The 16,621-nt window shown below is 46.6% G+C and overlaps 1 protein-coding gene across 1 annotated transcript in view; it reads left to right on the top strand.

The window, feature by feature from the left end:
• Positions 1-16,621, top strand: part of AK7 (adenylate kinase 7) — a 57,312-nt gene that overhangs the window by 23,380 nt on the left and 17,311 nt on the right. The window contains exons 11-13 of the mRNA XM_065403897.1: positions 1,724-1,852; positions 3,077-3,218; positions 10,802-10,930. Coding sequence (XP_065259969.1) covers positions 1,724-1,852; positions 3,077-3,218; positions 10,802-10,930 — 400 coding nt within the window. The remainder of the gene's footprint in view (positions 1-1,723; positions 1,853-3,076; positions 3,219-10,801; positions 10,931-16,621) is intronic.

Here is a 16,621-nt window from a genome sequence, read left to right as displayed (position 1 = left end):
CATTCTGGTGTGAATCCTGGTGGCAGAAATCTGGGGGGCATGTGACCCTGTGTGCACACCCCCCGTGTGTTGCCTCAAGAAGATGCGGTGCCAAGTACCAGCAGGGGCGGGTCAGTCCCGGGGACCCAGCCAGGCATAGAGGGCGGAGAGTGCTGGGCAAGGAGGGTCGGGTTGGTTGGTCAAATCCCCCACCCCGGGTGAGAGAGATGAATGGGAGTGCGTGTGTGTCACCCCTCCCCAGGTGTGTGGGGGGGTGGTAGGAGTGTGTGTGTGTCTCCCCTCCCTGTGTGAACCCTAAAGCCTTAAAGATAAGAAGGTAAATAAAAAGAATCCAGCTACCCAGTATTTCTTTTTAACGGGCTCAGTCAACTTGATGTTAATTTGAACGTTTGTACGATTGATTGCCGCTGAACTCACTTGAATACGAGTAATTTTACCATATGTCCCGTATTCAGCATAAGGAAATATGGTCACCCTACTTATGATCCCTGTTTCTTTTTCCAGAGTGTTCAGGATCCATTTTTAGAACTTGCCAGGAGGTGTGGAGTGGGGGGATTTGTGAGCCTGTCAATCTGCTCTCTCTTTTCTCCAGGGGCCCACTGGGAATTACCCCCTGAGTTGGGTCACTGGGCCCTCCTCATTCTTGGAGCCTATCCCTGCTCTGCCTATAGATTCTTGGTCCATTTTTGCCATGTTGGAGTCACAGTTGCTCTGGTGGCTAGGGGATACCACACGCCTGCCTGACTCATAGCACTGGGACCTAACAGAATTGGGGACAGAAGGCTGAGTGCAGGCTGGGCACACATCACTGTCTGCTGAGCCTGGGAAGGCAGTCTCACAGATGGAGCACCATTTGGATTTCATTTGGTGCTTTCTAGGGTGCTTTGCCATATCCAGAAGGTGCAGAGGAGCTGGCAGGATGCACTGCAGCTCAGGCTCCAGGGGGTTCCAACACCCGGCTAAAAAACTGGCCAACGGGGGAAGGGAGGACGATTGCTGCTTACCACTGCCCCAAATTTTGACACTCTTTCCCCCCCCCCAAAAAAACCCCCCAAACCGTAGGCAGATGTCAATGTGGGAGCTAGGGGCGGCTCTATGTATTTTGCCGCCCCAAGCACGGCAGTAAGGCGGCTTTTGGCGGCATGCCTGCGGGAGGTCCGCTGGTAAGGCGGACTCGGCGGCATGCCTGCGGGAGGTCCGCCAGTCCCGCGCCTTCAGCATACCCGCCACCAAATTGCCGCTGAAGCCACGGGACCAGCAGACCTCCCGCAGGCATGCCACCGAAGGCAGCCTGACTGCCGCCCTCACAGCGACCGGCAGGCTGCGCCCCACGGCTTGCCGCCCCAGGACGCGCTTGGTGCGCTGGTGACTGGAGCCGCCCCTGGTGGGAGCTTTAAAAACCGCTCTCCACACATCTCAGAGTCAGAGAAACTGGAGGAAAGCAGGAGCTGAGGGAGCATGACCAGACCATGTGGCTCCAAAACTCTGATCCATCTCTGTGAGCTGCCCAGATGTCAAGAATTGTAGGAGACACTGAGCTCCAGAAATAGGAGGACATCCAAGGGCAGAATTTATACACTGAAAGTTCATCTAAAATAGGTATCCAATTTTATGTTAATTTGTTTGTTCATATATTTTCTACTGGTCCTAGGGGAAAGACCAGTCATTTAAAACAAAAATCACACTCTTTGCTTAATTCCTTTTTATCTTCATTTTCTTTCAGCCAGTCAAAATTTGTGTTCTTGGTCCTCCTGCAGTTGGGAAATCTACCATTGCTGAAGAACTCTGCAAACACTACAAGCTACATCACATTAAAATAAAGGATGTAATTTCTGAAGCAATAGAAAATCTGGTACGTGGGTAACTCTTCTTTAGGATTTATTATTTTGGTTTTCATAGTTTTAAAATGTAAAATGTTTGAAATCATTTAAGAATTAGTTAGAAAACTGTGATTTAGAAGTTGAAAAATGACCATAGGAAATAACCTTCTTCTAGTAGACTGCAATGAGGAATTAAAAATATCCTAACTCCATTGTAGATGCCCAACTGTGGCTGTTGAAACTAATCCCTGCCTTTTCCATTCTTCAGTATCTGCAAAAGCTAAAACATATTTTATTTAACCTAGGTTGTAAAGACATGATCTTGTGACATGCTGAGTACTGAGCACTCCTTATTTTAACTGATTGTAATTAGTGAAGATGGCTCACCACCTCACAGCTTAGGGCCTTAGATCAGCTGCATATCTATATAATAAGATTCCAGGATTGTCACTCTGTGTGTCTTATGTGTGTCACTCTGAAGCCTAGAATGTCTGAGTCAGTGTGAAGCTAGAAAAGTACAGTTGAAAGCTCTTTTTATTCAGAATATCACCATGTTCAATCATCACTAGGATTTGGAGACTGTTACCATCTAATTTTTAAGTTCTCGGCCATTTTGACTTTATGAGTTACACCCGTACTGTTTACACCTATGTCATGCCAAGGGTCCTAGACCATTGTGATATCAGCCCAATCACCACCCTTAGTCTACAGTTATTTGCATGCAAAAATTTCAATGGTTGTATGAAGGAATCTGCACAACTCCCCCTACACACAACACAGCCTCTCCTCCACAACACAACCTGCATACACAAAACTCCAAATACACAGACTGTCACTGTGGCACATTCCCCTCATTTGCCACCCACACAAATCCACACAATCTGCCACACAACACAATCAGCACAAACAGTAATCCCAAACATCACTCTTAAGCCTAGAATGTCTGTTGAATCAATGTGAAGCAATGGAAACAGCTACAAGCATGGTTGAGAGCGCTTTTGGTTTAAAATATCACCAGGTTCAATCATCATTGGGATTCATGGTCTGTTACCATCTACCTGTTAAATTCTGAGCCATTATTGGCTTTTTTACATACATAACTTTATGAATTACACCTGTGTGACAGCACAGGCTTTCAGCTACTAGTCTGATACTAAGATGCAGACAGTGGCCCAAATGTTGTCCTTAATTATACCTGTCTAATACCAAAGGCAGAATTTAGCCAAACTATTTTTGAACCTTTTTTTTTTATATAGGAGAAAATTATTGCTCCTAAAGAAACAGTGGAAACTGAAGAGGTGGGTGAGGAGGGAGAAGAAGATGATGAAGAAGGGGACACTATAGAAGAGGCACAAGAACTCTTAGATGGAGTCAAAGAAAACATGGAGCAGAATGGAGGTAAGGCATGAAAGGATTGATAATGGTAGCCTGGATTTTAGTTAATAGATGTAACTTTTATACAAATGAAAAATCAGGAAATTGATTTGTGCCTGTTCCTTTAGGCCTTATAGCTCCCATTGAAGGCAAGGGTCATGCCCCCTTTTGCAGCATTATGAACCTTAACCTCACTTACCTTTGTGCAATTCCACTGAAATGATTGGGGTTGTATGAGAGTAATGGGGCAGAATTTGACCTAACGTGCCTGTTAAAAGGGCTGCATAAAAATATAAATAGAAAACAATAAAAACATCAAGAAAGAATTTCTACTATTATAATAGCTTTCCAGTGTTTAAAAATTTATGACTTTTGACACTACAAACTGACATTTTACTTACAGCTCTATATTCAGTCTCTCTAGATTCTTGGCGAGAATATTTTCTAATTAATTATATCATGCTTACCTTTCAGATGTGAGAGCCTAATTAATGTCGCTTAAAATAAAAAGCTAGCCAGGTCTTACTGGGTTTCTTGATTGCAACTAACCTTGAAAAAAAAAAAAAACAATTAACTTTTTGTTCTTTGTTTCCCCTCCCTCCCCTTTGGTGAAGGGTAAATAATGCTTACCCATATTTGTAAAATGCTTTAAGGCCTCTGGATGGAAAAAGTGCCATATGAGTGTTTTAATTATTATTTGTGGCTAAAGTCATGTGTGCTTTTGGCCTTGTGCTTCTTAACACTACTGAGGTCTGCAATGATTTCCCATGAAAAAGCACTGTATGATGCATCCTTTTGCCTAATTAATGCATGCTTTGTCTGCAAAGTCATATGCTTTGTGACAAAGTTCCTCCTCTATCTTGGTGGGTCCTGCGCTTATTGGCGGATTTTCTTGCCTCAGAGATTCACCATGTGGGTTGGGGAACAGCCCAGAGACCTTCCCCTCTGGAAGAACCCACAGTCCAGGTCAATTGGGAGGTTTGGGGGGAACCCGGGCCCACCCTCTACTCCGGGTTCCAGCCCAGGGCCCTGTGGACTGCAGCTGTCTATAGTGCCTCCTGTAACAGCTGCAGGACAGCTACAACTCCCTGGGCTACTTCCCCATGGCCTCCTCCAAACACCTTCCTTATTCTCACTACAGGACCTTCCTCCTGGTGTCTGATAACGCTTGTGCTCCTCAGTCCTCCAGCAGCACACTCTCTCACTCTCAGCTCCTTGCGCCTCTTGCTCCCAGCTCCTCACACTCCCACCACAAACTGAAGTGAGCTCCTTTTAAAACCCAGGTGCCCTGATTAGCCTGCCTTAATTGATTCTAGCAGCTTCTTCTTAATTGGCTCCAGGTGTTCTAATTAGCCTGCCTGCCTTAACTGGTTCTAGCAGGTTCCTGATTACTCTAGTGCAGCCCCTGCTCTGGTCACTCAGGGAACAGAAAACTACTCATCCAGTGACCAGTATATTTGCCCTCTACCAGACTCCTGTACCCCACTGGTCTGGGTCTGTCACATATCCCTCCCCCCTGCTCAACGCCAAGGGGTTGGGCAGCTTGGGACGCCAGACAGTGCACACGTGACAAGCCATCGGCGTTGCCATGACGGCTCCCTGCTCTGTGTTGCACATGGAACTGGAAAGGTTGGAGGGATAATAACCATCTGGTCACCCTTGTGTTCTTCTCCTTGTTCCGCTGCATCCATTGAAGAGGGGCATGGTCGGTCATGAGGACAAATCTGCGCCTGAGCAGGTAGTAGCGCAATGTTTCCATGGCCCATTTTACAGCGAGGCATTCTCTCTCCACCACTGCATATTTTTGTTCCCTTGGAAGGAGTTTCCAACTTAGGTATAGAATTGGGTGTTCCTCCTCCCCGACCATCTGTGATAGAACGGCCCCCAACCCTACTTCCGATGCATCCGTCTGCAGGATAAACTCCTTGGTGAAATCAGGGGCTATCAGTACGGGGTTACTGCAGAGGGCAGTCCGTAGGTCTGTGAATGCTTCCTCTGCTGCGTCAGACCATCTCACCAGATCAGGTCCACGGGTTTTCACTAGGTCTGTCAGGGGGCTTGCCCTTGTGGCAAAGTGGGGGATAAATCGTCGGTAATACCCCACCACACCTAGGAACGCCCGGACTTGTTTCTTGCGACTTGGTCGGGGCCAATTTTGGATGGCCTCTAACTTGTTCACTTGGGGTTTTACCAGACCTTTTCCCACAATGTAGCCAAGATATTTGGCCTCCGTAAACCCTACAGCGCACTTGGCAGGGTTTGCTGTAAGGCCAGCTCGCCTGAAGGTATCAAGGACTGCCTCCACCTTCTCCAGGTGGGTTTCCCAGTCTGGGGTATGAATGACCACATCGTCCAAGTAGGCAGCAGCATAACTGTTATGCGGGTGTAATAGCTTGTCCATGAGGCGGTGGAAGGTAGCTGGGGCCCCATGTAGTCCAAAAGGGAGGACAGTATATTGAAAAAGTCCCTCTGGTGTAGAGAACGCAGTCTTTTCCTTTGCGTCTTCCGCAAGGGGAATCTGCCAGTACCCCTTTGTCAAGTCTAGGGTAGTCAAATACCGGGCATTACCCAGACGGTCCACTAGCTCATCTATGCGAGGTATGGGGTATGCGTCGAACTGGGATACTTCGTTTAGTCGCCGGAAGTTGTTGCAAAATCTTGTGGTGCCATCAGGTTTGGGCACCAGCACAATTGGGCTGGACCACTGACTGTGGGATTCTTCGATGATCCCCAACTCCAGCATTTTTTTTACTTCTGTTTTTATTTCCTCCCTTTTTGCCGCTGGCACCCGATAGGGCCTCATTGTTACTCTGGCCCCAGGGTTCGTGACGATGTGGTGATATGTCTCGGTTGTTCGACTCGGTTTTGTCGAGAACACATCTTGGTTCCGGAAGATCATCTCAGACACCTCATTCTTCTGGTCAGGTGTTAAATCGGGAGACACTCTCACCTGTTTGGAAGGCTTGTTTTCCTGGGTTAGGTCTTTTTGGACCGTTGTGCATGCCTCTTGTGCATGCCAGGGTTTCAGAAGGTTAACGTGATAAATCTGTTCTTGTTTTCTGCGTCCTGGCTGCCGCACCTTGTAGGTTAGTTCCCCCACGGGTTCAACCACCTCATAGGGCCCCTGCCATTGGGCCAGAAGCTTGCTTTCTGCCGTGGGTACCAACACCATAACCCGATACCCTGGTTGGAACTGTCGCACTTTTGCCTGGCGATTGTAATGGGTTCGCTGGGCCTCCTGTGCCTTCTCCAAATGTTCCCGTACAGTAGGGGTAACCCGGGCTATCCAGTCTCGCATCTGCATTACATGCTCTATTATATTTCTCCCCTCATTGGGTTCCTCTTCCCAGATCTCTTTGGCGATATCTAGTATGCCACGGGGGGTGACGCCCGTATAATAACTCGAAGGGGGAAAACCCAGTTGAGGCCTGAGGTACCTCCCGGATAGCGAACATAAGGTAGGGTAGTAGGGTGTCCCAATCCTTCCCGTCCCGACTTACCACGTTCCTTATCATAGCCTTGAGGGTTCGGTTAAACCTTTCTACCAACCCATCAGTCTGCGGATGGTAGACCGAAGTTCTCAGAGTATGTATATGGAGCAGCGTACAGAGGTCCTTCATTAGCTTCGACATAAATGGGGTTCCTTGGTTGGTTAATATCTCCTTCGGTAGCCCCATTCGGGCAAAGATCCCCACCAGCTCTTTGGCTATAGTTTTAGAGGCCGTGTTCCACAGGGGGACGGCTTCTGGGTAGCGAGTAGCATAGTCCAAAACAACAAGTATATATTGGTGGCCCCGAGCCGTCTTCTCCGGGGTCCCACTAGGTCCATGGCTATTCGCTCGAAGGGGACCTCTATGATGGGAAGGGGTACTAAAGGTGCCCTCAAGTGAGGACGGGGACTGTGCAGCTGACACTCCGGGCAGGAGGCACAGTACCTCCACACTTCATGTACTCCAGGCCAGAAGAACCGTCGTAGGACTCGTGCCAGGGTCTTCTCTACCCCCAAATGCCCCCCAAAAAGATGACTATGAGCAAGACTTAATACAGCGTTCTGGTGTTTTTGAGGTACTAGGATCTGCTGTACCTTCTGCCCCTGTACTGGTGCAACCCGGTATAAGAGATCCTTCTTCATTATGAAGTAGGGTCCTGGTCCCTGGGTTTTCCCTTCTACGGGGACCCCATCTATTTCAGTCACCTCCTTCCTAATGTTGTCATACCTTGGGTCTTCTGCCTGGTCCTGTCCAAAATTTCCTCTTCCGGGGCTAATCTGCCCAAGATCTAGGGGCCCAGTCTCTGTTGCCTCTACTGGTTCAGAAGCATTAGGGTGGGGGTCAGACTCAGGTGCTTCTCCCTCCTGCGTGGCCTCCTTTTCAGCTGCGCGGGTCCGCCTACCTACAAGAGCGACCCTCTGGCTTTGGGTCAGTATTCAGGTTCCCAAGGCCTTCGCTGCTCTTCTTTCCCTTTTTGTCTTTCTACCCTGTCTGGGAGTGGAGAACAAATCTGGGGATATTTCAGAGAAGATTGGGGGTTGACAGTCTGCTGTGGATGCCTCACCAATTTTAGGGTCCCCATCTTTCTCCAATCCCCCTACTGGGAGTAAGTTTCCAAACCCTGGGAAGTCCCTCCCTATGAGCACCGGGTATGGGAGTTTAGGGACTACACCTGCTGCTACCTCAGTAGTGTTCCCTTGGATCTCAATTTTTACTGGGATGGTGGGGTAGTAACTAACTGTCCCATGGACACGTGTTATCCCCGTACGTTTAGCCTGCAGCAGCTGACTATGCTTCACGAGCTTCCCTGAGATAAGCGTGATAGCACTCCCCGAATCAACCAGTGCCGTGGTCCCTACCCCATTTAGTTTCACTGGTCTGGTATACATATGTGGGGTTAGTGAGACCCCCACAAGGTGGATTAGGGAGCATGGATCTGCCCAGTTCCCCAGGTTACACTGCATAGGCTCCTCAGCATTGGGACACTGTGCAGCTATGTGTCCCCACTCCCCGCAGGCATAACATCTGTATGGAGCCCTAGGTGTTCCCCGGTCTCTTGGTTTGGGCAGTCTAACATCACGATCCTCTTCTCCCTCAGTGCTCCGACTCTTTGTGGCCTCTGATGGGCCTTCAGCCTCTCTCTTTTTCCACCTGGGCCCTCCTGGTGGCCCAGTCACCCGAACTTTAGGGCTTGGTGCTGCTAGTTTAACCCGGGGTTCCTCTTCCTTAACTGGTCGGGTCAGCTCCCTCGCTGTCCTTCGCCTTTCTACCAGGGCGACAACCTCGTCATAGGTGGAGGGTTCATTCTGGCTTACCCAGGCACGAAGGTCTGGTGGTAGTCCCCTCATGTATCGGTCGATGACCAGAACCGCTAGTATCTCTTCCGGACTCCGGGACTCTGTTTGCAACCACTTTCGTGCAAGATGGATGAGGTCATACAATTGGGACCGCGGGGTTTTGTCTTCCTGGTATCTCCAACCGTGATACTGCTGGGCCCGCACTGCTGTCGTTACCCCAGATCTGGCCAGGATCTCTGCTTTCAGCTGGGGGTAGTCTGCCGCAGCCTCTTCAGGCAGATCATGGTAGGCCTTCTGGGCCTCCCCACAGGAATGGGGCAAGGATGCCAGACCACTGATCTCGAGGCCAGGCCTCCCTTAGGGCTGTCCTCTCAAAGGCCAGAAGGTATGCCTCTACATCATCCTCCCGTGTCATTTTCTGCAGCCAATGGCTGGCCCGTATGAGCCGCGTCCCATCATGGCCACGATTCAGCTCTGTAAGGGACTTTACCTGGTTTACCAGTTCCCGCAACATAGCTCGGTCTTGAGCAGCCTGGTCCATCAGCAGGTGATTAGTCTCTTGCTGCAGCCGCTCTGCCTCCTGTTGGGTGGCTGCCTGGACACGGGTAGCCTCCTGCTGGGCCGCCGTAGCTTGTATCAGTGCCCGCACTACGTCATCCATTGTGGTGAAAAAAATAAACCCTCTCCCTTTTTTTTTTTTTAAATCACCCTCCTTCTTCTGCCGCGCTGTGCACCCCAAGATCCCACCGCTAACACCAGTGTGACAAAGTTCCTCCTCTATCTTGATGGGTCCTGCGCTTATTGGCGGATTTTCTTGCCTCAGAGATTCACCATGTGGGTTGGGGAACAGCCCAGAGACCTTCCCCTCTGGAAGAACCCACAGTCCAGGTCAATTGGGAGGTTTGGGGGGAACCCGGGCCCGCCCTCTACTCCGGGTTCCAGCCCACCCTCTACTCCGGGTTCCAGCCCAAGGCCCTGTGGACTGCAGCTGTCTATAGTGCCTCCTGTAACAGCTGCATGACAGCTACAACTCCCTGGGCTACTTCCCCATGGCCTCCTCCAAACACCTTCCTTATTCTCACCACAGGACCTTCCTCCTGGTGTCTGATAACACTTGTGCTCCTCAGTCCTCCAGCAGCACACCCTCTCAGCTCCTTGCACCTCTTGCTCCCAGCTCCTCACACTTCCACCACAAACTGAAGTGAGCTCCTTTTAAAACCCAGGTGCCCTGATTAGCCTGCCTTAATTGATTCTAGCAGCTTCTTCTTAATTGGCTCCAGGTGTTCTAATTAGCCTGCATGCCTTAACTGGTTCTAGCAGGTTCCTAATTACTCTAGTGCAGCCCCTCCTCTGGTCACTCAGGGAACAGAAAACTACTCATCCAGTGACCAGTATATTTGCCCTCTACCAGACTCCTGTACCCCACTGGTCTGGGTCTGTCACAGCTTGTAGCTCACCCAAGGAGTGCATTAATGAGCACTGCTGCATCATCTCTTGTGTGGCTTTGCTTTATTGTTAAAACAATGAAACCTTTTACAATCAAAATATTTTGATTACAGTGGCTTATATATATTTAATTAAGACTTTTTAAAAATGAAGCAAAGGGAAGGGGAGGGAGTTGGAGTCATGATTACAGAAGAAGTAAGAATCTGGGTTTTATTCCCAGGACATTGGGGTTTTATTGTAACGTTTATTCAATGACCTGGGCCAAATCACTAAAACTACTTCGTGCCTCAGTTTACCCATCTGAGTGAGCATAATACCTGTCTCACATGGGTTTTTCCAAGTGTTTTAATAACAAATTGAATATGTGTTTGTAAATCTGTTTGAGACCCTTAGTAAAATCCAACATTTTGCAAACTTAACTGTTCTGCTACATTCCTCTCTCTAAATGTTTTTTTGTTTTGTCAAGTAAACTCAGAAATTAATTCTAGATGCTTCAAGAGACACTGCAAGTCCCTGGCGGTTACCAGTATGTTATACTACTATGTCTCATTTATTTATTTATGTATTTATTTTACTCCTTTGATCTCGGGATAATAGTTAAACTCGTCAAACGTAAACAGTTTTATGGAAGGAGTCTTTCATTTTATACCTGATAATTTTGTGGTGCTCTGAAACATATCAATACATATTACCATAGGTGATTCTGAGTATTATCAAATAGTGATCCCAGGCAGATTGTTAGACATTCTAAGATCTTAACTCAAAGACTCTCTGACAAGTGTATAAAAATGTTAGTAAAATCTTTCAGATGTTCATCTTCCACATAAACTATACATAGGTTAACTCTATTTGAATGCATATGTTAAATTTTCAGGTCGTCTAGATGATCAGTATGTGATTAAATTCATGAAAGAAAAGCTAAAATCTATGCCTTGCAAGAATCAAGGATATATTTTGGATGGGTTTCCAAAGACTTATGACCAGGCAAAAGATCTATTTAATCGTAAGTTACAGAGTTCTGCTGTATTTGTTGTGTATGTATGAAGACTGGAAAAGGGCAAATAAAGTGCCAATCTATAAAAAGGGAAATAAGGACAACCCAGGGAATTACAGACCAGTCATCTTAATTTCTGTACCCGGAAAGATAATGGAGCAAATAATTAAGCAATCAATTTGCAAACATCTAGAAGATAATAAGGTGATAAGTACCAGTCAGCATAGATTTGTCAAAAACAAATAATGTCAAACCAACTTGATAGCTTTATTTAACAGGGTAACAAGCCTCGTTGATGGGGGGAAGTGGTAGACATGGTATATCTTGACTTTAGTAAAGCTTTTGATACTGTCTCGCATGACAGTCTCATAAACTAACTAGGAAAATGCAATCTAGACGGAGCTATTATAAGGTAGGTGCAAAACTGGTTGGAAAACCATTCCCAAAGAGAACAGGAGTACTTGTGGCACCTTAGAGACTAACAAATTTATTTGAGCATAAGCTTTCGTGGGCTACAGCCCACTTCTTTGGCTGCATAGAATGGAACATATATTGAGGAGATATGTATACACATACAGAGAGCATGAAAAGGTGGGAGTTGTCTTACCAACTCTGAGAGGCCAATTAAGTAAGGGGGGGGGAAACTTTTGAAGTGATAATCAAGATAGCCCAGTACAGACAGTTTGATAAGAAGTGTGAGAGTACTTACATGGGGAGATAGATTCAATGTTTGTAATGGCTCAGCCATTCCCAGTCTCTATTTAAGCCTAAATTGATTGTATCTAATTTGCATATCAATTCAAGCTCAGCAGTGTCTCGCTGGAGTCTGTTTTTGAAGCTTTTTTGTTGCAAAATTGCCACCCGCAGGTCTGTCATTGAATGACCAGACAGGTTAAAGTGTTCTCCTACTGTTTTTGAATGTTATGATTCCTGATGTCAGATTTGTGTCCATTAATTCTTTTGCGTAGAGACTGTCCGGTTTGGCCAGTGTACATGGCAGAGGAGCATTGCTGGCACATGATGACATATATCACATTGGTAGATGTGCAGGTGAACGAGCCCCTGATGGCATGGCTGATGTGATTAGGTCCTATGATGGTATCACTTGAATAGATATGTGGGCAGAGTTGGCATTGGGCTTTGTTCACCTGCACATCTACCAATGTGATATATGTCATCATGTGCCAGCAGTGCCCCTCTGCCATGTACACTGGCCAAACCGGACAGTCTCTACGCAAAAGAATTAATGGACACAAACCTGTTGCAAGAATAGGTTCCTGGGTCAGTGTTTTTCTTCAGTGATGTGTGGGTGCTGGTGAGTATTTGCTTCAGGTTGGGGGGTTGTCTTGGGGGGTTGTCTGTAAGCGAGGACAGGTCTGTCTCCCAAGATCTGTGAGAGTGAGGGATCATCTTTCAGGATAGTTGTAGATCTTTGATGATGCGCTGGAGAGGTTTTAGTTGGGGGCTGAAGGTGACAGCTAGTGGTGTTCTGTTATTTTCTTTGTTGGGTCTGTCTTGTAGGAGGTCACTTCTGGGTACTCGTCTGGCTCTGTCAATCTGTTTTTTCACTTCAGCAGGTGGGTATTGTAGTTTTAAGAATGCTTGATAGAGATCTTGTAGGTGCTTGTCTCTGTCTGAGGGATTGGAGCAAATGCGGTTGTATCTTAGAGCTTGGCTGTAGACAATAGATCATGTGGTGTATTCTGGATGGAAGCTGGAGGCATGTAGGTAAGTATAGCGGTCAGTAGGTTTCCGGTATAGGGTGGTATTTATGTGACCATCGCTTATTAGCACAGTAGTGTCCAGGAAATGGACCGCTTGTGTGGATTGATCTAGGCTGAGGTTGATGGTGTGATGGAAATTATTGAAATCATGGTGGAATTCCTCAAGGGCTTCTTTTCCATGGGTCCAGATGATGAAGATGTCATCAATGTAGCGTAAGTACAGTAGGGGCGTTAGGGGACGAGAGCTAAGGAAGCGTTGTTCTAAGTCAGCCATGAAAATGTTGGCATACTGTGGGGCCATGCGGGTACCCATAGCAGTGCCGCTGACTTGAAGGTATATATTGTCCCCAAATGTGAAATAGTTGTGGGTGAGGACAAAGTCACAAAGTTCAGCCACCAGGTTAGCTGTGACATTATCGGGGATACTGTTCCTGATAGCTTGTGTGACATTGTGCAGTCTATATGGTTTTATAAAAACATGATAATAAGTGAATATAATGCAACTGGGATATGCTTCGTGCAAAAGGTCTCTTGTAAGGTATCATTACAAAGCTCATAATCTACTGAGTGTGATCATCCTATTTGTAGAAATGTACCACTCTTGTATCTAAAACTAGAAATATAAAACATAACTCTGAGGGCCTATTGTAATTATGTAAAGTGTGAGCCATTAATGATGGTTTGGAATCTTGATGACTCCCATTAACCAGGACCATTGTCTGCAGATGGCTGTGTTTACCTGTTAGTCTTCCTGTATATGTGTGTGCTGGCAAGTGGGCAATGAAGTCTTGCAGTGACATGTGATCATGTCACCTGAACTGGAATCCATCTTTAACCTGGTGCTTTTCCAGTGAGGGGGGGTGGAAACCCAGAGGGACAAAGGGTTCCCGCCTTATGCAAAAGATATATAAATGGTGGAAGAGAACAAAGGGAGAGAGGAGCCATCATGAAGAATCCCCTAGCTATCACCTGAGCTGGAACAAGAGCTGTACCAGGGGAAAGAATTGTGCCCAGGCCTGGAAGGTGTCCAGTCTGAGAAAAACTTACTGAAGCATCTCTGAGGGTGAGAATCTGTATTTAGTTTGATTAGACATAGATTTGTGCATTTTATTTTATTTTGCTTGGTGACTTACTTTGTTCTGTCTGTTACTACTTGGAACCACTTAAATCCTACTGTCTGTATTTAATAAAATCACTTTTTATTTAGTAATTTGCTCAGAGTATGTATTAATACCTGGGGGAGCAACAACTGTGCATATCTCTCTATCAGTGTTATAGAGGGCGAACAATTTATGAGTTTGCCCAGCATAAGCTTTATGCAGGGTAAAACGGATTTATTTGGGTTTAGACCCCATTGGGAGTTGAGCATCTGAGTGCTAAAGACAAGCACACTTCTGTGAGCTGTTTTCAGGTAAACTTGCAGCTTTGGGACAAGTGATTCAGACCCTGGGTCTGTGTTGGAGCAGACGGGAGTGTCTGGCTCAGCAAGACAGGGTGCTGGAGTCCTGAGCTGGCAGGGAAAACAGGAGCAGAGGTAGTCTTTGCACATCAGGTGGCAGCTCCCAAGGGGGTTTCTGTGATCCAACCCGTCACAGCTTGTAGTCCATCTTTGTGTGGAATATTGGTGTAGAGGGCTTCTACATCCATAGTGGCCAGGATGGTGTTTTCTGGAAGATCACCAATGGATTGTAGTTTCCTCAGGAAGTCAGTGGTGTCTCGAAGATAGCTGGGAGTGCTGGTAGCGTAGGGCCTGAGGAGAGAGTCCACATAGCCAGACAATCCTGATGTTAGGGTGCCAATGCCTGAGATGATGGGGCGTCCAGGATTTCCAGGTTTATGGATCTTGGGTAGCAAATAGAATACCCCTGGTCGGGGTTCTAGGCATGTGTCTGTACAGATTTGTTCCTGTGCTTTGTCAGGGAGTATTTTTAGCAGATGGTGTAGTTTCTTTAGGTAATCCTCAGTGGGATCAGAATGGCCTGTAGAATGTGGTGTTAGAGAGCTGTCTAGCAGCCTCTTGGTCATATTCCAATTTATTCATGATGACGACAGCACCTCCTTTGTCAGCCTTTTTGATTATGATGTCAGAGTTTTTTCTGAGGCTGTAGATGGCGTTGTGTTCTGCACGGTTGAGGTTATGGGGCAAGTGATGTTGCTTTTCCACAATTTCAGCCTTTGCACGTTGACGGAAGCATTCTATGTAGAAGTCCAGTCTGTTGTTTCGACCGTCCGGAGGAGTCCACGCAGAATCCTTTTTTTTGTTGTGCTGGTAGGGAGGAGTCTGTGGGTTAGTATGCTGTTCAGAGGTATGTTGGAAATATTCTTTGAGTCGGAGACGTCGAAAATAGGATTCTAGGTCACCGCAGAACTGTATCATGTTCGTGGGTCTGGAGGGACAAAAGGAGAGGCCCCGAGATAGGACAGACTCTTCTGCTGGGCTAAGAGTATAGCTGGAAAGATTAACAATATTGTTTGGTGGGTTAAGGGAACTACTGTAGTGGCTCCTTGTGGCATGTAGCAGTTTAGATAGTTTAGTGTCCTTTTTCCTTTATAGAGAGGCAAAGTTTGTGTTGTAAATGGCTTGTCTAGTTTTTGTAAAGTCTATCCAGCACGTCCCTCGGCCTGCGCCGCTTCCCGCCGCCCCCATTGGCCTGGGATGGCGAACCGCGGCCAATGGGAGCCACGATCGGCCGAACCTGCGGACGCGGCGGGTAAACAAACCGGCCAGGTCCGCCAGAGTGCTTTCCCTGGTGAACTGCGTGCCAAAGGTTGCCGACCCCTGGCTTAGGAAGAAGTACTGTTGAAAGGGATCTGGGAGTCATAGTTGACCACAAGCTAAATATGAGTCAACAGTGTAATGCTGTTGCAAAAAAAAGTGAGCATCCTTCTGGGATGTATTAGCAGGAGTATTGTAAGCAAGACACGAGAAATAATTCTTCCGCTCTATTCTGTGCTGATTAGGCCTCAACTGGAGTATTGTGTCCAGTTCTGAGCACCACATTTCAGGAAGAATGTGGACAAATTGGAGAGAGTCCAGAGAAGAGCGACAAAAATTATTAAAGGTCTAGAAAACATGACCTCTGAGGGAAGACTGAAAAAAATGGGTTTGTTTAGTCTGGAAAAGAGAAGACTGAGAGGGGACATGATAATAGTTTTCAAGTATGTAAAAGGTTGTTACAAGGAGGAGGAAGAAAAATTGTTTTTCTTAACCTCTGAAGATAGGACAAGAAGCAATGGGCTTAAATTGCAGCAAGGGCGGTTTAGGTTGGACATTAGGAAGCACTTCCTAACTGTCAGGGTGGTTAAGCACTGGAATAAATTGCCTAGGGAGATTGTGGAATCTCCATCATTGGAGAGTTTTAAGAGCAGGTTAGACAAACACCTGTCAGGAATGATCTAGATAATACTTAGTCATGCCACGAGTACAGGGGACTGGAATAGATGACTTCTCGAGGTCCCTTCCAGTTCTGTGATTCTATGCATAGTATTATTATTTGTTATATGTTCACCACCAGCACTGTGCTGATTGCTGTATGACACAAATATAAAAACAGCCCCTTTCCCAAGAAGCTTACAATTAAAGGATTGTACATCACTTCATTTTAGTTAAGGAAGACAGTGTTTTCAAAATATCCATCCTGGCAAATAAATGAATAAATAAATATACAAACATGGAGGGTTCAGTCCTTCTGTGTGCTGAGCTAATGTATAGTGGTTGGGGGGAAATAGTATAGGAGCCTATTCCACCTATGTAAGAATTCCACAGGACTGCTGTAAGAAAAGAGTCCAGCTAATGGGGCAGCCCAAATCTTCAGTTCATGTAAATCAGCATAACTGAAAATCACTGAAGTCAACGGAGATATGTGATTTACACAAGTTGAGGATCTTTCCCCAAGTCTCTAAGCAGGCATTGTCTACACATTAGGAGACATGTCCACCTCAGCCCCCCAAAACAGCTAGTATATGTTCTCTTGCC

The sequence above is a fragment of the Emys orbicularis genome, chromosome 4 (assembly GCF_028017835.1).
Source record: "Emys orbicularis isolate rEmyOrb1 chromosome 4, rEmyOrb1.hap1, whole genome shotgun sequence".
Taxonomy (NCBI): Eukaryota; Metazoa; Chordata; order Testudines; family Emydidae; genus Emys; species Emys orbicularis.
This window is presented reverse-complemented; position numbering and strand designations above follow the sequence as displayed.